The sequence below is a fragment of the Neolamprologus multifasciatus genome, chromosome 4 (assembly GCF_963576455.1).
Source record: "Neolamprologus multifasciatus chromosome 4, fNeoMul1.2, whole genome shotgun sequence".
Classification (NCBI taxonomy): domain Eukaryota; kingdom Metazoa; phylum Chordata; class Actinopteri; order Cichliformes; family Cichlidae; genus Neolamprologus; species Neolamprologus multifasciatus.
In genome coordinates this window covers 9179311-9201300 of record NC_140442.1, presented here as the reverse complement: position 1 = coordinate 9201300, position 21990 = coordinate 9179311, and the positions used below count along the sequence as shown (strand labels likewise).

Below are 21990 nucleotides of genomic sequence, written 5' to 3'. Positions count from 1 at the left end.
GAAGTTAAATCTTGCGAAGTGGCTCTATAAAGCTAAAAGTAGATAATTAAAAATGTTCTGTGCTGGATTTAGTGTCTACTGGGGAACATAATTCTTACCATCTGCACCGTTATCGACAGCATGACTGCCGAAAACAGCATTTACTTTTTCCCCTTCCCATGTTTTACTTCTCTGAAGAACATTTTATATTATATTTATATATCTTAAAACACACACACACACACACACACACACACACACACACACACACACACACAAACACAATAGAAGTGTTATGATGACATTTTGATCACTGAAAATAAAACATTTTTTCTGTCTTAGCTCTTAAACACTTGCACTGTAAAAACTCTCACCTAAGAAAACACACACACACACTAACACACACAGAAACATACAAAACCTGATAAATATTCACTGTGACAGGGTTAGGCTTCTAGCTGAGGTGGACAGGCTACACAAGGCAGGCTGATGTATCCCTTCTCTGAGCCTGTAAACCAGCTGGACATGACGGACGTTCCAGTGTGCTGTGTAAGTCATGAGCAGGCTGATCATATATTATTCATCACTCTCATCATGAAGAGGCCCTCCATCCTCTTTTATCTCTCCATCTCCTGGCATTTTACTTTCTCTCCGTCTCTCTTTCCCCCGCTCTTAACTTCTTAATTCATCAGCACCCATTAGGTACTACAGCAGAGGCTGCTTCACTCTGCCTGACAGCAGTATTCGGGATTTCAATCATCCATGGCTTATACAATATTTGTCCCCGATTTCACACCCTATGCCTTCTTCTCTCAGCTTCTTTTAACTCATTTTGTCCTCCATCAGGAATACACAAGATTCATTTCAGTTTGGATTTGTCCCCCCCCCCCCCCCCCCACACACACACATTCAAGGGTGCTCTTAAATAGCTGAGATAATGTTGGACTTGGCTGATACTTATCAGGACTAAAAATAGTAATAATTTATACAAACATCCAGCAGGGAAGAGCGATGCTGAGGTTGCCCTCCTGTGGCGTCCTTTTCGTCATTCTCACCTGCCGCCGAGCTCCGGTTGTCATAGCAATCCCACTATAACCTCCCCTCTGGCCTTACACAGCTTTATCATTAGCTGATGTTGTCACAAGGATATTTGAAGTGTTCACTCTCTCTCTGTCTCTCTCACCTCCACTGTTTCTTTCTTTTTTTTTTTATTTTCACCCACCTCAGTCCCTCCCCACCTTTCCTGGTACAATAGATGCTTCAAGCAAATCTACACCCCCCCCTCCCCGCTGGCTCAGCTCAGGAGCCCCATGCAGGATCATCTCCCTGGGCTCCCCTTTATTACGATATCATGAGATGCGCCTTAGGCATGTAGCAATGCAGCGTGCCGCCTGTGTCTTTAAGAGGAGAGCGAGAGTATAATGTGTATTCAGTAGGAAATAAGGCATGGAGAGAGGAAGTGAGAGAGAGTGGGTGAGGGAGTGTGAATTTATCATGGGCAAAATTTGTGCTTCACTCCTAGCTGTGTGCTGAGCATCCCTGCACCGGCATGCACATTCTCCCAAAGCTGCTGAAGATTACGCCCATCTCTTCCGTCTCTCTCCCTCACGCAAACACACCCAGGCGCTCCCACCCAGCCTCTCCCTCACACACTCGCATACACACACACACGTGCTCGCAATCACACACGCGCAGTGCTGTCAGGAGCGCCGCTGCTGGACCAAAGCCATCTCGCCAAGGAGGTTCCAGTGGAGGGAAGAGAAAGCCAGAGTGAGACAAAGGGAAGGAGGACGGTAGAAGGCGAGGAGCGAATAGGAGCACGGGGACCGGCACAAGGAAGGAGAGACCCAGCGATTTGTGAAGAACAGAAAGCGAAGAACAGGAGGAGGGGAGGAGGAGAGAGGAAAAAAGAGGAGGGGGAACAGGAAACGCGATCACTTTCAGCTGCAGCGGTCCGTGTCGCAGCATGGGCAATGCACCATCCCAAGGCATGTCAACCCTAATTCTATGCATACTTGTGTGGCAGGTATTTTTTGATTCTGTATGTTGTGCTACCCAACTAGCTGGCTGTCCTCCTGTCACACTCTGTGAAAGCAGGGATGGGGGGTTGGGCTGAGGGCTTGTGGAGAGCGGCGCTGCTTGAGGAGAGTGATGCCGTGAGGTAGCATCAGTTAATGGGCAGTAGGTCAGGAGTGAGGTGCCCTGGGAAAAGGCTTGGGGTGGGAGGCTGTTGAATGTGGATAGGGTGCTGGAAATACAGGGTGGTGGCACCATGTGTGAGCGCAAGATATGGGAGGGGACCGGTGTAGAGCAGAAGTACCATTAGTGAAGCAGGTGGTGCTGGTGGGTGTGAGTCTGTGTATGTGTATGTGCACATAAGAGAGAGAGAAGGACTCGAGAGATGTTTGTGTGTAGTTGATTGGAAAGTGTGATTGCGTTGGTGTGTTGGTTGCAGCTGTTGCTGTCAGCCACATGGACAACCTCTGGGAAGTGAAGCACTCCAAAGTGTAGGGGTGTGTGCATGCTGGTGGGTGTGTGTGTATTTGAAAGATGATGAAATGCATAAAAAAACAAAGATAAAAAAGACAAATTAGAAAAAATGGTGAACGTAATGATAGCTTAATGAAGGGACTAGGCAGCTCTGCTATCAGTGAATGGGGGATGGTATTGTAAACGGATGATCGGGTGGGTCAGCTCCTCTTGCTATTTCCTTCAGCCCCTTATCGTTCTTTTTTCGTTATTTCTTCTTCTTTTTTTGCATTATTATAAAAGCAATCGTTGAAAATGATCTTAAAGTCTTCTTTTGAGAACCAGGCAAATGTATCTACAGTTTGCACCAGATTTCCTCAAGCAAAATACAGCGCGCCTCATTTGTTTGCAGATTTTACACCCCCAAATAAACGAGGTAAAAATACATGATAAAGAGAGAGTATAAAAAGGGTGTGGGATTAAAGTAGGAAGAATGTACTCGAGGCATGTTGAAACACTCCTGGGATGGCAAGGCTGTCTGACAGGCAGCAGAAGATCCACTCTTAAGATCCAAAGAGAGAAAGAAAGGACAGGATAAATGCTCACTTCTCAGAGAGATGGGCAACATGACACAGCTCCGGGACTTTATCCACATTCATTTCCCTTTCTAAGTCCTCATTCTCCCTCACTTTTTCTCCCTCCTTTCTTTCTCCCCTCCTCTTCGTCCTCACTTGCCTCTCACCAAGGGACAGTCTGGTAGCTAGTGGTGAGAAGAGCAGGGAGACAAGTGACAGAAGATATGAAAGACGGGGAGAGAATGAAAGGAAACTCAAAAGAAAAGACAAAAAAGGGGTTTGCTCGTTGGTGGACAGGTAAGTCTTGCTTGGGCAGAGGCAACATAATTCTTTTTAAAAGTGCTGAGTACCTTTAATCGGTCATTAGCTGCAGTGATTGTGAGAGCTCAACAGTGGAATAGTAAACCAACTTGTTGGCTTGTGAGCTTATTCTGTGTTTGGTGTTGAATACTGATACCTTCAGTTTGTCTGTTTTTGCTTTTTGCTTACAGATGACCTTTGAATAGTTTCATTTTTTCAGGCTGAATTCTTTGTAAGACACGTTCATCTGGCTCTTCAGATGGAGGGAGATAAGTTTGCAGCTTAGGTGAAGGCAGACGCAAGCTACAATGGCATACGACCTTTTGCACTGGCCAGAGGTCTGTGTGTGTATATTGGATTTTTGTGCTTTATCGCTATAAAGCTTGGCCTCGGAGCTCTGTATAGTCAGTGTCTGTCTTGGAGAGATGTATCAGGCTGAATACAAACCCCTGGGTGTATTATTTCTAAAAGCAGACATTACATTTGACTGAAACTTGAGCTATTAGGGTTTCTTTTTCTTTTATTTTACACCATCAGCAATTTTGGATAATTTGCTGAAACAAAAGATCTCCAATCACTTACATTACACCTGCAGTATTCAGGATTGTCATTACTGCTGGTGGTAATTAACAGCACTATTTTATTAAAAAGCTGGCAAGACCGAACCAATTCAAGACATTCAAGTCACCAGCTGGAAAACAATTTCCTAAACCAGGCTTAACTTTCCCAACTCAACCAGTGAAGAAGTATGGCTCTTACACTTGGTAGTCACACTTCCTGTAACTGCAAATGGAAACATCTTCATAAGCCTATTTCAGAGTTTTTCCAGCTCACAAGGCTAAACCATAAAGAATAGATTAGCAGAGTCGAGCGTTAAGCCAGTGTTAGCCTGCCGGAGAGCTAACACTTATCGTAATGTTGCCATTGTACAGAGACTGTAGATCCTGGTAGCTTTTTATCTCCATGCTACCCTGGTATGTTCAGCTGAGGGTTATGTCAACACGCATGCCTGTCTGTCTTATGATCCTCTGTAAGAGAGGCAAAGCCAGAGCAGGGCCCGCAGTGCCTGAGATGCTGTTTTACTGCTGAAGTAATTCTATAGTTCATCAAAAGAGACATAAGTAACCTGCTGCCTGGATGTTACGTGTTGTGATTTGCTAGGCATAAATTCAGGCCAGTTCTCTTCGGAACAGTAACGGGTTAGGTGTGAGGTAGTGTGATGACCTCTTTGGCCACATTAGCCCGGTGGATTTTCTTTGATATATAGAGGCTTTGTCTTGACATTGGCGCAGACACGTTGGCGACATTACGACATACTCTGGGCGTCGTGGTAGATAAACTGCAGGAGGATTTATCTGAAAAGATAAACCTGTAAAAAGACAGTAAATGTATGTCATGCATTGACATGAAACTGATGAATTCATATTTAGATCATTGCGCAATCCTAACGACAGCTAGGAAAATTCAGGCCAGTTCCAGTAAAGATTTGCATTTGATGGAACAGGTTTTGTTTTGGAACAAGTCACTGAGCTGCTCTGTTTACCATTTTTTCATTTCAATACTGAAAGCAAAGACAGGTGGACTGTACGAGGTCATGTCATTATGCACCTGCCAGATATTTATCTTGCATGCAAGGGCACAATCTACATTGAACCACATTATATCCTGGCCCCTGTTAAATTCTATTTGAGCACGGATCAGATCACAAGTAACACGATTTTTCTTTTTCTTTTACCAAAGCATTGCTCTAAGCTATTGACAGCAGCACAGTGTGGATGTCACTGTGTTAGTGTACTTGGGCACCTGCTTATTCCCTAGGTCTGTGCCACACAAAGCCCCATGATTCCTGCCTTGTGATTGGCTGACGATGATGCAATGTTTTATGGCAGAGGAGCTGCATGTTTGGAGGGGATTTCTGAAGTAATTGACCCTGCTGGGAATAGCGTAACCAGAGTTGTTCTGATGTTAACGCAAATGTGCTAAACAAAATATTTATATGATATACACACTCCCCACATTCTGGGGCACAACCTCGAGCTGATAAAATGGGTTGAGCACTTAATGATCGTGCAATGATAAAATCCCAGGCTTCTCTGCCCAAATCTGCAAGCTGTTTAGATTTGCTTCACGCCGTGTCCTCAGCACATATGTGCACCCACATGCATATGTTCAAATATGTACTTTGGGATGGATGAAGGATCATGATGACACATGCAGCATTTAGTTTTTATATGAGGCAACTGATCGCGCTCAAGCGATGACATTTGTTCTCTAGTTGATCACTATATAAAGAGAAAAACAACAAAAAAAATCGTTCACATCGAATTTCGGAATCTTTGCTCAGGTTTCTCACCCTTGTCAAGAATTGCCAGAGATCTTTGCGAATCTTTGTGCTGTTACTCCAGGGGGTCTGTTGTTGATGGTATATGATGAGTCTCTCACAGCTGCAGTGGTAAGCACACTAGTAAGCTCTCAAGGTCATTAATGATTCAAGGGTTTAAATATTACATGCATTTATCAAAGGTCCTTGTTTCCGTGCCACAACTGTGTGCGTGGTAGAGTTTGATATCTGTGCATGAGAATGGACACAATAAAATGGGGGTAATACTTATTGCTTTATTCAAGGTTAACTATAAGTATAAAAAAATCTGATTGTAGGTTCCTTTAATAATGAGCTTTTCAAGGAGAATTTTAACTAAAAGAAGAGAAGAAAGATGTTAAACATTTATTCTTGCTATGAAGTGTTGGATGTTTAGTTTTCTGAAAGCACACCAGTACAATAAATAAGTAATTAAAGCAGGTTAAACTTACCATGTGTGAATGAAATTCTCAGCAAATGGTAAACTCAAATACAACTCAATCAAAAAATTGTATTTCATTTATGATTTTAGTTTTTTAAATTGACGTCAGGTTTTAAAAAGTGAAGCTATTTAACCACCACCGCTGGGTGTGGAGTTAAATATGAAATGCTTGTTGCAAGTGATGTAACAGGTCCGAAATTAAAATACATTTTCTTTCTTGTTGTTTTATTTTCTCTGTGTCGTGAAGGTCTTTGTTTCTGCTGTCAGTCACATTAATTAAGCCATACTGCACCACAGAAATTCTTTGTCTCGTCTTGTCTTATATTAGAAATGATTTCTCAGAGACCTATGCAGTAGGATACAGCTTTTACGATGGGAACATAAGTCTGATCACATATTTTCTCAGCATGAAGACGGCGGTTGTCAATGACTTGCATTACCATTATAAGTCAAAGTAATGACTAGTACATGCCCATGCTATTGTTAGGCCTGGATGATTTCAGTTGCTATGTGATTACTAATCATGTATATTTCGGGTTTTGTGGATATAAATGTTATTAATGTGAAATAAAAATGATATGATGCTTTTATACATTTTTTGTAGGTGTATAAAGGCTAAAAACAGACCATTTTAGCCCATTTCTGAGTGGTTGCCAGGCAACATGGTGGCGTCATATTGCATGATCATCATGCATAATACAGCATTTGTGTAAAGTGAAGTTTCACTGTTGTGAAAGAAAAGCGAAACAACATTTTTAAGGTTTTATAGGTGCATAGATGCTAACACAAAATCATTTTAGACTGTTACTAGTCAACATGATGATGTCATACAATACTGTCTATAGATTACAGACTGTATATAGCATGGATGTAGCTTCCATCGGTGTACCTAGCATCTGTTTTGTAAATCTTGGTCATACCATGTTTTGAAATTGAGGATTATCTGTGGTATACAGATAACTCTTTAGTTAACAGGTTAATACTTCATCAGCCAATGAGGGTCTGGTTTCACAGTCAGAGCTCTTTTTTTATGTTTTTGTTTTGTTTTTACAACTAAGATAGCAACGCTTAACTTAACGCTTTTAAAATGGCACTTTGGAAACAACAGGGTTTCAAGCAACCAACCATGAACCAAGTTTGATTGCTTGATCTTGAATGAGTTTGTGATCAAAGGGAAAAAAAACCCCCATAGATTTTGAGTTGTTCTCTTTAAAAAACAAACAAACAAAAAAACATACTCAAAGCACCTATTTGAAAATCTATATTAAACTTTCCAACACTTTCCTCTTACTTTAAAATGAATACAGCTCTATAATTGTCCTCCAGCTGCTGTCAGTTGCAGGGTATAATCACCTCCTGTCAGCTGGTAAAGTCTGTACACTAATCAAGTTGAATGGTGCTACTCCTACTCAGCCTTCTCTCTAGCTGCAAATGTGCTTGCAGCTACTTTCTTGTAATTCCAAAAAGAGCAGAAACTGAGTAAAATTCCTCCAGAGCAGCTTGTACAACATGATCCTGAAGCGATTGCACTGTGGGTCCAAGAGGGCAATATTTACTTCATTATTCTCGAGATGCTCCCCCTCCTTCCCCCGTCACAGAGCTCTAGTTGGTCCACAGTGATCTGTTGAAAAAGTTGTACTGCCCTAATGTGCCCTTAAAAGCTACAGCCTGTGAGTCATAAAAACAACTTGTCGTATATTAAGGTGTTCTGTAGTGAGACATAACAATATGGTCTCTAAATCAAAAGTAGCTTTCTGCTGACTCTTTTGGAGACAGAGTGGTACAGAGCTACTTTGTGCTGCGGCAGGAGAAAGCAGTGGTGTTGTGATGGTAGGGTAATGAGAATACAAGATCTTGGCATATTAGCAATGCAAGCAAAAAAAAGAGGGAGGTTTGTTGGCTATTTAACAATATATCGGTCGATTTAAAATGTGCAATCCTGGTAATTACAATACGTCTCAACAGCATTTGAAAGTAACATCTGTTTTTTGCAGCAGTGAAAGTTGGTACTGTGGAGATCAATGTGTGAAAAAGTAGGAGATAATGAGGTAAATATTCAAATTTGTCAGGGGAGAAAAGGACCTGTTTTATGTCAGAATTTTTTTGCAATGATTAATAGTCACATTTTTTTTGGTTTTGGGATCTTCAGTTGTGCAGACATTAGATATAAAAGGTCACCAGTTCCATCATTGATGGTCAGATCTTATACTGAAATATTCACCCAATGTGAGGCTGCAGAGTTTCTCCCCTCATCTGATTCCCAGATTCACTCAGACTCTGGTGATCAGCACTTTTATGACTGACAGCAAAGCACACTAATCCTGCTGTCGGTATTTTCAGTGTGGTAGTTACATCTTACTTATTTATTTTCACCCCATGCATTTTCACTGGATGAAGATATCAACTTATAACAGCTGTCTGTAGCGAACAGTTGCGTGTCTGCATGTAAATTTTGATTTTAGCTTTTAATTAGATAAGCTCTGATGCTTCAGATGCAATTTTTGTTTGATCTATGAAAACAAAATTCGAGCGTGAAATGACTGAGCAGAGAGGCTTTAACATTTCTGCTGGGTTTTTTCAATTTTTTTTACCTCCACCACGTTACAGCTATCATTTACAATTTAGCCTTTGATTTAAGACGTGTCTATCAGAGCCAGGTTTCTTTTTCGGTCCATTATTGGACAGAAAATGCAACTAGTGCAAGGTGTGTGAATCAAATTCTGTTAGCTTTATTGACAACATCCGAGGTACTAATTCAGCTGTTACTGAGGTTGTAGGTTTAGTGGTGATATTGCACTGATCTCATTAATGAAATGAATATTTTTCCCCTGTAATTTTAATAAAACATCCCAAACACCTCCAAGTTATGCAACAGCACTGGAGACTGCCACATCAATTATATTCATATTTAATTTGACACTGAGTATATATACACCCATCTGCCACTTTGTTAAATACACCTGTTAAACTGCTCATTAATGGAAATATCTAATTAGTCTATTTCATGACAGCCAGTGCATTTAGGCATGTAGACATGGTTAAGATGACCCACTGAAGTTCACACTAAAACCTGCACAGGCTGCTTAAAATTGGACAGTAGATTGGAAAAACATTGCCTGGTCTGATTAGTCTCCAATTTTTCTGCTTGGGTAGTTTCAGAATTTACCATAAACATCATGAAAAGTTGATGCAGTCTGCCTTGCATCAATGGCTCAGGCTGCTGATGGTGGTTTAATTCTATGAGGGATATTTTCTTGGCACACTTTGAGCCCCTTAAAACCAACTGAGCGTCGTTTAAAGACCACAGCCTCCCTGAGAACATGACAATGAGTTTACCGTACTCAGATATCCTCCACAGATCTCAGTCCAGTCAGCCACATTTGGGATGTAGTGGAACAGGAAACACCCATCATGGATGTGCAGGAAAATCTGCAGCAACTGTGCGATGCTATCAATATAAACCAAAATCTCTGAGCAATGTATCCAGCACCCTGCTGAATCTGTGCCATGAAAAATTAAAGCAGTTTTGATGGCAAAAGGGGGTTCAATTCTGTATCAGCGAGATATACCTAATAAATTGTAAATGTTCTATTGTAAAAGTTTGGACTTGTTTACCTGTTAAAATATTGCTTATCTTAAATCTTTTTGTCTGAAAACATCACCACAAACCTGATTTTGTTGTGTAGGTTTTTTGCCATTTTTCTCTTTAATGCAGCAACAAATAAACAAGAAACTACTGATAAGCTGTGTTTACCAGGAGGTTATTTCGTGCATGCATCTGCACCTTCTCGTTTCTCCACACCTGCAAAAACCAAACGTCCTCTCTGCCTGTGGAACAAAGAAATCTGATAACCGCACGAGCCTCACCTGGTGTTTTGCAGTCCCTGAAATAGCAGCATGCATATGCTCTGTTTTTAATATTCAGTGGAAACATTGTGTCAGGTTTAAGTACATCTACTTCTCCCCTGCATGGGAGAGCAATAGCCTAAACTTATGAGATGCAGATCATATTGCACAAGGTTGTGTCTTGTTATGTAGACATATTTTTGTGGTCGTTATTAAACATTTATGACCAGGTGAATGCTTAAAAGGGCTCAAAGCGTTTTGAGCTGAATCACTTACGAATAAGTCAGCTCCTGAGTGTAGGGTGAGACTGATCTAACTTACATTTCAGATACCTGTGGGCTAAAGATTCATTTCTGGAATCTGTGTTACTTCACAGAGTGCGCTGAACTGTGAAGCACGAGAAGACTAAATTATGGAAACTGCTAAACTCCAAAAACTTTCCCCCCAAAGAAAGCGAGGCAGTTAGAGGAAATGAACGTGGTGGTGTTAGCGAGGCGCTAGCAGAAGTGGTTATGGTGTTCTTTATTCTCAGACTATTTCCTCCTACGTGCACATCTGATTTTCCTTCTAAAGATGTTCAGGCAGGAATACAAAGCAGGGAGTGCAGGCTCTAGTGATTATGGGCAGATTATCGTTCTTCTGCTTATGACTGGATCCAAATATCCCTCATCTCATTAATGCCCTGGTCTCAATATACTGCTTCACTGTCCCCATGTTCAGACTAAATGTTGATTTATCAAACTGTAACGAGAGTTCGTTGGGGTATCACTTTGCGAACTGAACCATCAAATATGTCTGCATTGCCTTGGGGCTTGGCTGCGATTTTAGATTGCCATCGTGATTCTGCTCCAGTCAAAATTTAAACCTCCATCATATTTACTGTCAGTTGTGAACCAGTTTCTTAAGTCGCTCGTTCAGTTTAGTATAATTTGTGTGATCCATGCTGCAGTTCTTCATGTGATTGTAAGTCTGTGCTGTCAGAAAGGCTGCGCTCTGCTGCAACTTTGTAGATCACTTTTCATTTCCTTCCTCATTTTCCCCACTAGGAGCTACCCTTCTCACAAGGAAACCAATTCCTGCGTTATCGCCCACTAATATACATGTAATGAGTTGTAACCGGCTGAGAAGCTGATACGGACTTGCATTATTGAGAAGTCCAGCCAAGCTTAAAAAATGGATTTTCTGTAACGGGGATCAGTGCAGTCACAAACATTGCATGTGAAATTCGCGGATGAGCCCAAACTCGCCGCCATAAACTATTAGAGCAGTGAGTTTGAAAAGGTCAGATGTGTTTTACCCTAAGACAGATCGGTATCCCTCTGGTTCTTCCAGCGCTCCTTCCTGTGTTTTGTGTCTCTTGATCGATTAACTGGGCAGCATCCATCTCCTCAGCTGGAGGTTTAAATTGGAAACCAGTGGGTTTTCATATTGCAAATTTCACTGGCTTTTTCTGCAACACAGTCTATAGTGTGCACTCTGCAGCTTAATATAAAAAAAATGGCAGAAGAGATGTCTAGGATGTGCTGAGATTGTTGGTTTTTTTTCAATATGAGGAGGACAGATGTTTTATGAAGTGTTATGAGTGGTAACAGAGAGAGAGTGGGACTGAGAGAGGAAAATGGCTGCTTTTAATATGACTGCGTGTCATGAATGGTCAGTGATTGTGCGGAGGCTAGTTATTATTTCTGGTGGTACTGAGTCACTTATGGGTCATGATTTCCGAAGCCAGGAGTTGCCTTCTAATGTCCGACCTTGTTCAATAACAATAGGTCTGTTGAGGACCGCACACAGAGGTAATCGCAGCTGAATCCCGAGCTCAGCCTGTAACAAGGGTGTTTGAAGGTTGTCATGGTGTTCCTTCTTTTGACGCTTTTAACTGTTTATATGCAACTCGTTTGCAACTGCAAATGCATTTCGAAGGAAATGCAATGCCTGCTGCATTGCTCTTTCATTATCAACATAATGACTAAATGTTGTTAATTAACATTTTTGTTGTTTTATGTTTTGCCACTGGCAGTGCTCAGTTAACAGCAGGGAACTGGAATGGCCTGATTCAGAGTTCAGTGTCTTGGGACACAACATGTTTATTAAGATGCTACCAAAAGCATAAGGGTTTTTTTTAACTAAAGAGCTTGTGTTGCTTCAGTCAAATTGCAAGCAGTATTCCCAAGGTGTTAGACTCCTTGTCCACCTCTTAGTTTCCAGTGTAATTCACACATGTGGAATTCTATCCCCCAGTGAATATGTGATATGCTATATATTCATTTGATAACAGGTAATGAGCTGCAGCTTAATTTTCTCTCAGTAGGCTCTTCAAATTAATTGATATCCTTTTTCAGTATGAAGACTCGGCGTCTTCCACCCTGGAAGTCTGTACCAGAATCATCCCATATCTTTTACAGAAATTCTCAATTTTTTAAGGCTGCATAACATGACACGTTTCCTGAACAGACTGGCTCGTATTTCTATGACTAAAACTGGTGTAGGATTTGATGTGCTTAATTTCAGTTGCATCAAACCTGGCAGAGCTGCAAATGATAATTTTTAGAACAGCTTTGTTAATGTCAGTGTTTACTGACTCATTATTATAAGGCTGTTATTTATTTTGTAATTTACATTTATAATCCGGTGTAGGTAAAATGTTTTTTTTTTTTGCATTATTTTTTCCTGCTTTTTCCTTTACTGTAGCCTGGTAATGAGGATAGACATTCACTATATTTCATATTTCTCCCAGGTGTCTCTTATACAGGAAGCCTGAGGTTGCTCATTTTAGTGTAGCTGTATCTGAATACATTTCAGCAAGTTATTTTTTTCCAGTCAAATAGAGAAAAAACAAACAAAAAAACAAAACAAAAAAAGCTGAGGCTTATTAAGTGATGGGACAGCATGGAAATGTTGATTAGCTTTACATGTTTCGGGTCATAAACCAAATTATAAGATTATTTGCATTTTTACAAGCAGATGCTGTTAGATGAAAAGGTAATGGGGCAGCAGTTATTATAATTTATCCTGAGGGAATCTTGATTGTTTGTGTTAGGTTTAATGGTAATCCAACCAGAAGTTGCTTTTAAACCACTAAAGCCTTTACTAAATATCACGATGTTGAAAAGCTATATTTTCTCATCTGGTAATTGTCATTTCTTTACTAATTGTTTTCACTGGTTGGAGTATTTTAGTTTGGACCAAAACGTGCACCAGCTGTCGGACCGACAGACATAGTTACCTCTACAGTGAAAAATCCTATATGTATGCAATGAGTCCTGAAATTATTTAAAAATCAGTGCATGCATGCACCCAACTGTCAGAAAGATGACAAAAAAGAGAAGCTCCTCCGTTCACCAAGCCCTGTGTCCCTGCCACAGTTACTAGGAAACAGGAGGCTCGCAGAGCCGGCTGTTGAGGCTGTGGAGGTGCAGCGAAGCAGCAGACTGGCAGCAAGTGTTAACGTGATTATAAGAAGTGAAGCTCTGGGGTTAAATGCTGCACAAATTCCAAATTTTGTATACATTGAAAGATTACCATGTCATCCAGTTTATTGGCGTTGCTTCAGTGACACCTGCACCCGTTCTGCATTTTCTGTTTTGGCTGTTAGTTTCTTTCGGTGACAATCAATAGATTTTACTGAATAAACACATAAGCTCACGGATTATCTCTGCATCCTTTAAGAACCTTTTGTTTTGTTTCCTCTGAGTCCAAGATTTAATTCATGCTATCTCTGCTGTGATAAATGTGTCCACATTTCTAATGACCCTGCTTACCAGTTCTTTCACACTGATAAACAATGTATTAGGCTCATTGTGCATGCATGCTGGATCACCCACCCATAGATCAACCCGCTGATCTTCCAGTACGTGTTTGGAAACAGAGTGCAGCAGTCTTGAACTTATAATCTCTGCCGCTGTGTTGGCACGCATACAGGTGTATTACTGGTACAAATGTGTATTTGTGCATCTGCTCGTGTTTGTTTTGTTTTCGGTTTGGTTAATGTTCTTCAGCACTATTCATTCATTCTGCAGAGGTGGCTGTGATAGTGTGTTTCATACAGGTTTGGCAGATGTGGGTTTTGTTGGCCAGGGAATTTGGAGCTTGTCATTTGTCTTGTATTGCAGCCTTCTGCCTTTTGGCATACTGGAGCGCCAAGAGGCCATCATGATAAAATATTAGCTCCACCTTCTAGATAACAGCAGGAATTTTGCACCAGTGGCTGCAGAGAGAAGCTCCAGGGCTTTGCAGCAGAGCTCATCCAGTCCAGCCCACTTCCACCCACTGCCAAGCAGATGCTCTGGAGATGGTGGCGTATACACAGATGGGTTGCTGCCTGTCATTCAGACCACTGTGATATTTGTTCATTGAGATGAAATGTCATTTCTAAAACCTGAAGGATGGTGCTCACTCAGTAGTCTCAGACATAAGTTATAGGGTTTAGGAAAAGGTATGTTATGTAAGATGCTTATTAACCACTTATTTTACACTTATTTTTCATACGATTGCTTGCCGCTTATAATGCCCTTTCAAATTATGCAAGCAGTGTCTCGGCATCGGTTCATTTTTATCAATATAAAGCGCTCTTTTCTTGCCCTCACAAGTAACATTGACACTTACCCTGAAACTGAGCTTCAAATATTCATACCTTCATAGAATTATTAATGCGTTGTGTGCTCTGGGGGGAGTTTTATTTTACTGGTTTCATTAAAAGACATTCTGTTTCTCAGCGATGGAAAATGCCAGAAAAAGGTTGTTGAAGACACTGTGGACTTTCCCTTATTGCTTTGTGTCTTCCCCGGTGTTGTTTTTGAAATTACACAACTGCTTGCTTTGTCTTTTTTCTCACCTTCTGCGATGTGTTGAGTGCGACTCGAGAGCAGAGAAGCTACATTTGAAGGAAAGATCACAACCCTTGGATTCAATTTGGATCATTGCTGGAAGAAAAGATTAAAGTGTGCTTATGATTGCATCAATACATAAAGTGAATCTGTGTATCTGCGTTAAACTGTATACTGTAAATGCACTGGTTTGCGCTGTTGCCTCACAGCAAGAAGGCTTTGGGTTTGCCGGGTGCGCCAAGAGGTCTCTCCCTCAGTCGAGACGTGCGTGTTAGGTTAATCTGTGAGCGTGCATTGGCTGTAGTTTAGGATGTGTTTATCCGTGAATGGCTGCCTCTCACCTAATGTAAGCGATTAAGGAAATGGGCAGATGAATGAATGGATATATACGAGAAAAAACAAAACAGTAATACTCACACTGCAAACACTGGCATGAAAACACATTTGCTACAGTAGTGTTTTAAAGCGAATAGAGCCCTTGGCACACATTAAATGTGATGTGGTTAATAAATACTGATTCCTGGCTTCGTACCTAATGACAACTCCGTTGTGGCTCACTGGGTTATCATTGACTGTCCTGTTGTTTGTTACAGTACAGTGCGTGTTGTAATGCAAACGTATAGATAATCGATGTCAAATATGGAGACGGAATGTCGAGGACACAAAGTTGTTGTGCTCCCGGAGTCGTGCATCATCTCCGAGCACCGTTGCTCCCTCACACGGAGAGAAGGAGAGAGAGGGAGAGGAGTATCTTTGAAGTTGATCCTCTCTGCATTAGTAGTCTGTTCTGGTTTGGTGTGTAAGCCTGTTAACCACAAACAGTTGTTGCACACAGCATGCAAATGGAGTTTTTGTTGGAAAGAGGTCTCACCTTGTGGAGGCAAACAAAGGGCTTATTGTTTGTGATTTGCATGTTTCTGTTACTGCACTCCCTTGTGGTATTGTTTACATAGAGTGTTGGTAATCAGCGTATCATTTATAATATTCAGGGGCTGCCACTAGAGCTGCAATGATTAGGTAATAATTTAATTAGTTTATTTTAAACAGCAAGCTAAGTGACAACTGTTTCTTTGATTATTTAATAAGCAAAAATCCCTAAAATTATGGAATTTAGTGTTTTAAAATGTACAAAAATTAATTTTTTTTTTCATCTTCCGTGAATCTGTAGTAGAGTTAATGTCTTCTAAGTTGTCCAGCCAGTAGTTTTAGATCATCACTTTGTGAAAAATTAAAAATAAAAGAAGTAAAGGAGACAGAAAAGCAGCAAATCCTTAGTGGAGAAACTTGAGTCGGTTCCTGTCAGTTTGTAATTGAGACATGCCTTTATTCACATATCAGTTTTCTGCAGATGAACTAATCAGATCATCTAACTAGTTCTTTTTAACACAGTTCCTTCACACTTTTCTACATTTTGAGCATTTTTGGTTGTGTGCATATTTTTTGTACGGACCCCTAACTGTGAACAAGAGTGTGTATGTGTGTCTTTGTAAGTCCCCCCGATGCTGTTTGTGGTAATGACAGCCGGCTGTATGAATGATTCATAGCTGAATACTAATGAGACCTGCTGCAGATGTCTTGGAAAAGTCAAGCTGTGCCCTTTAGGTGTCACTCAGCGCTCTGGGATGCTGGTCACCTGCACGACTCGCTCTCACAACTTCATGAAAAATCGGAACCGATCCATCGAGTTCTTAATTTCCTGTTTGTTCCAGGCTTAATTTAACCTTTACAACTTTGCGTTGTTATGGTAATTTAAGACACTCGCACAATGAGAACATGATTGAAGGCAAAATGATGATCACACTGAAATAGATCGTTTCCCTCAGATGTTTTACAATAGATGGGAAAGAGCACAATGTGATCTAGCAGACGAAGGTCACGGGGAGGAAGCACATCAGAGTTGTGCAGTGGAGGGGAGGCTATAGGGAGCTGTCTAATAACAATAGGGAGCAGAGTTGGCCTTCAAAATGTGCCTCATCGCTCTCTTCTTCTCCTCATCTCCTCCTTTTTGTACTCTCTCCCTTCTTTTCTTGTTTCATCTTCACGGTCGAATATACCTGATGCAGCCTGAGCATAGCATGAGTCACTATTGATTTCTCTTCCCTCTGCTCTCTTGTTGGGTGTTTGACGCAGGAGTTCAGTGACGCGCAGGGCTTTGTTGTGGCCCTTTGATCCTTTTCAATGACCTCAGTCCATCCATCCTATCCATACATCACAAAAATGTCCTATTGTTTTCGCTGTCAGGATGCCCCATGAACACTGTCTGTACTGGTAGCAGTCTGGAACCCCACAGCAGTGGTATGACTTTCACTGGAGCAGCAGGACGCTCACAGCAGTCTTTATAAGGTGAGAAAATATCGTAGTGATTTATTTTAGAGCCCCTTAGAAATCCATGTATATTAAACAGTTTGAAAATTCAGACATAGAGTAATAGAGTTTAAAATGGCTGTCGATATAGTTACTTGAATTCAGATTAGAGCCAAGAGTACCTATAAGGTGTTATTCACTGCTCTGAGTTAGGATAAGTAAACATCGCATTCTGAGCATTGCAAGACAATAGCATGTAGAGACATAAACAAACCCTAGATCAGGGGTGTCGAACTCCAGGCCTCGAGGGCCGGTGTCCTGCAGGTTTTAGATGTAACCCTGGGTCAACACACCTGAATCAAATGATCAGTTCATTACCAGGCTTCTGGAGAACTTCAAGACATGTTGAGGGGGTAATTTAGTCATTTAAATCAGCTGTGTTGGATCAAGGACACATCTAAAACCTGCAGGATACCGGATGCCCTCGAGGCCTGGAGTTCGACACCTGTGCCCTAGATGGTCAGGTCTCCTATTCGCCCTGCGCTTCAGGATGCTTGCCAACAGCTTCAGCCACTGTTGTGTTTTCATTTTTTGACACAGAATCATAGACTGTGCTCTCTAGGCAGAAATACTCTTCCCCATGTTGGATGGAGGGCAGACCCTGCTACAAATACTCACTATTCAATCTAGGTGTACAAAAGTGGTATTAAAGGTTGGCTGAATAAAGGCCACTAACTATATCATGTACAGTTAAGTTCATAATTTGTTAGACGAACACATCGTTTTTCTAGTTTTGTCTCTGTACACCACTAGAGTGGATTTTAAATCAGAGAATCGATATATGTTTGAAGTGCAGATGTTCAACTTTAATTCAAGGATTTTTACAAAACTATTCAAATACTCAGAATTAATGGGACAGTTGAGAGACCAGAGAGCCAGATGAGGCATTTCCCCTTGTTATGTCATGAAAAATGAAGCAGACACAATATCTGAAGCTGATTCAAATTGTTGAATTGAATTTTGTAACTTTTCATAGTAGTTTTGGATGTCAGTGCAAGTGATGGAGGCCAACATTAAGCTGGAAAACCAAAACAAAGCTCTCAGAGAGACAGGAGGAACTTTAGGAGTGGCCGAATCAGCAGTCAGGTTCAAAAAAGAGCAAAACAAAGATGGCAAAAGTGGATAATGACAGCATTCCCTGGTTGAGAAAAACTTCACAACATCTCACCAAGTCAAGAACATTCTTGAGTAGGCATATGTGTCATTGTTAAAGACTAAAATTAAGAGACACTTTCACGGATGGAAATACGAAGGGCTTACAACAAAGTGCAAACAACTGTTTACACTCTTACATGAAGGTCAGATTCAACTTTGCTAGAAAAGTCTAAAAGAGCATGCAGTGGTCTGAAAAAAATCCTTGGACAGACAAAATCAGATGAACTTGAGCAGGAAAGTATAGAAAAGGAAAGAAACACATAAAAACTCATAAATCAAAGCATAATGCATTAACTTTTAAATGATATTAGCATTATAGCATTGACATGTATGACTGTCAGTGAAACTAAGCCACTAGTGTTTATTGGTAGTGCGACTGCAGGGTGAATTGTGAAATACACTATGAGATTCATGTAAATGCTGCAAACCTGATTAGACAGTACTTCAGCGCAAATGTATAATGACCCAAAGCATACTGCAAAAGCAACCTATGGGTTTTCAAGGTGAAGAAATTGGATATTCTTCAAGCCAAGTAATAGCTAAGTCAGTAACCTGATTCAACACAGTATAGCCTGCTTTGAAACAGAATCCAGAGAGACTCATACACGAGCTGCAACTGAAAGTGCCTGTAGTGTAAAGGTTGGGCACAATGTCTCAAGGGAGAAACCACAGCCCGTGGTGATGTTCATGGGTTCTAGACTTCAGGCAGTCATTGACTGCAAATTGTTTTTATCCAAGTATTAAATACAATCCAAGAAAACCAAGAAAATTTCAGATTTTCTTGGTTTATCCTAAAACGATTACCTAGGATTTTTCACAGTTTTCATGATGCTTAAACTCAATTAAGTTCTTAATTGTACAGCTAATCTTAAGTTATTTAGACTGTCATTTTTGTATCTTTGTAATTTTGATGACTGAAAATGTTAGCCCTAAATTCTCCAGGTCGGATATTCACTTACTGTAGATTTAGTAAACCATAGCTTCAATTATACTGATTAGTAACAACAACATGCTGCTGGCAATGGGGAGAAAGACAAGGTAGGAAGGGGGATTGGTCTGCACCAGTCCACACCAACAATCAATAAAGGGTAGCCATCTGCTGTGACCAGGTGAGGGGATTAGGTGAAAGGGAAAAACAGTGGTCTGGTCGTAGGACATTTCTCCCTATATCCTGTTATTTTTCTCTTATCTTTGCTTAAATGAACATCACAGCCGTCAACCAACATAATGAATTCCATTCACTGCTCAATCCCTGTAGACCACTTAATTTGAAGGGACTAGTATCAGCCCCAATGCTTCTGTTTAAATCAGCCAAAGAGCCGTTAAGAGATATTGGGCTGTGACACCTGTAAATTCTTTCCACATAAATTACCGTCTCTGCAAGTTGAAGGGTTGGTTTTTTATCTCTCACCTCTTTACCCTGTACGGTTACTGGCTCCACAAAATCTCCTATTTGGGATGGCTGTCCCTGGGTCTAGCTTTGCACCTGTGGCTCATTCACAAAGTGTCGCATCTGTCATTATCATAATCATCATATTACTCGTTCTTCTCTGACACATAATCACTTTAATTGGACTGTAGCCATAAAACTGGTAATTGTGTGGTGGAGGGGACATGAGAGGAGCTTCTGGTAGAACTGAACTAAAAATCCTCTGTTTTCTCTTGTGGGTATATATAAAATAGGTTTAGAGGTTACATTTGTGTGTGTGTGTGTGTGTTTTAATATTATCTTTGGGATTAAGAGGGTCAATCGTCTCTCTTAAATTTGGTACGAGGCCTTTGGTGAATCCATTTTGTACACGTGCAGCGTAATATCAGATTTCACATCTTTTTCTATTTATCTTGATATGAGAGGAAAAGTAGGCTTCTGGTCACATTACAGCACCATCACTCTGCATTATCGATCTGCAGTCCTGCTTATTATAGAACAGACAACGGTGCACTATTGCTGTATCCAAGGCATTTACAGGAGGACTCTCGCTTCTTCTATGTGGTTTTTGTTTGTTGTTTAGTGATGTATTTGTATTTACATGTAGGTTGTCTTTAAATTGTTACTGTCAATGTGTGATTTAGCATTCCTGAGTATCTTTCCCTTCATATTCTGAGATTGAGGGTTAGAACTGAAGTTATTCCAAGTGAATCACGTTTGCATATACACATAAACATGTATGTTTTAAATTGGTGTTCAAAGTCTCAATAGATTTTAATATCCTGGAACATTTCCTGTCAACACAGAATGATGTAAATATAGATTTTTCCTGTCTAGAGTTTTGTTCATGTCTCATTTTTGTACAGTTTTACCTTTTTAGCACTCATGGTTTAATGTGCCCCGCTTTCTCTCCAAGAATTCATCTTTACATGAGCAGACATTTGGCTGTTCCCCGCACAAGTCTCTAGGCCTTTTGCTCTTAGATTATCAGATTAGAAAGCCAGCAGATCACAAAAAAGTGTCTATTTTTGTGCATGTGCATGCTGTGTAAATATTCTGAAACAAATCGCATTGTCACAGAAAGCAGCAGATATAATGCAGTAGATCTATCTACATGTTACAAGGTGTAGCTAGTATTTCTCCACTAGCGCTTCCCCTCTGTGTGTGCGCGTGTCATTGCACATTACATCCTCTCCATGTGACGCAACACACATGTTGTCTGAACACTGCTGGGATCAATCTTTTTGAGTAAGAGGCTGTTAAGGGGAACATCTTTCTGCTGTTGCACATGCACAAACTTTGGACAGTGGCGGTGTGCATCTTTGCAGGGCGGAGCAATTCTGAGTGAGCAATTCTGGTAGCACCTTGTGCCGGCAGCACTGTCTCTGCAATCACGCTCCCATTGAGGGCAGCCTTTCATCTTGGGCCTTTCACAGAAACCTTTCAGACAGAGAAAGGCAGAGATGGAAAGAGGGTAGATCAAGGCAGAGAGAAAGTGCAGAGGAAAGGGGAAGTGCTTCTGCAGCCCCGAGCGCTTGTCTCCGATCCTGATTGTGAATAAGCATGTTGCTGACGAAGAGCACAGATGTTGAAAGACTGTATAGTAGTAAAAGAGAGCAAGAGGTGCTGTTAGTCCCTATTATGCACGTTCACTATGTTATCAGTCAGCTACCCTATTTAGGCCTTTGTCATACTCTAACTTCAGTGTCCTTTAAAGTCGTAATCATTGAGGCGTAATGTTACTGCGGGAGGGAAGTGGTGTTGTACACTTTGAATACAGAAGATTACATTAAAGTACAGTACAGTACTGTGATGCATCACTCAGTTGATCTTACAGGTTTTCCGCTGAGCTGAGTAAAGCTGAGCAGCTTTAGTGGATGGATAGAGGCTGTTTGCTGGCAGACCAGGGGGAGGGAATGTTTGGTGAGGACTACCAGGTGTTCACACCTGATGGGCGGGCAGTTGGCCAGGTGTTAGTGCTGGGACCCATGGATGCTGTTGGAGGAGGTAAGCGGGTTCAGCTTCAGAGATGAAATCCTCTCAGAAATTCAGCTCTTGCTTTTGAAAAGTTTTATTTATTTATTTTTTTGGATCTGTTGCACTGCTGCAGAAAGCCCTACCTGCGCCAAGGCTTAAACAGCCTGCGGGTTTGAACTTTGTACCACTTCATCAAGAGTACTCTGAAACTCAGGAAATCTAGTTGCATTTTTTTCTTTGGCCAGGAAACTTTCGTCTTTCTTTGTTTGCCA

The 21990-nt window shown here is 41.0% G+C and overlaps 1 protein-coding gene across 2 annotated transcripts in view; it reads left to right on the top strand.

Annotated features, from left to right (window-relative positions):
• The first annotated feature begins 1382 nt into the window (after positions 1-1382).
• The window catches only part of srcin1a (SRC kinase signaling inhibitor 1a), a 106732-nt gene continuing 86124 nt past the window's right edge, over positions 1383-21990 (top strand). Inside the window, exon 1 of one of the 2 annotated variants that reach the window (XM_085157958.1) lies at positions 1383-21748. In XM_085157958.1, coding sequence (XP_085014084.1) covers positions 21619-21748 — 130 coding nt within the window. In that variant the 5' untranslated portion in view covers positions 1383-21618. The remainder of the gene's footprint in view (positions 21749-21990) is intronic. The other variant, XM_085157959.1, reaches the window with a different exon arrangement.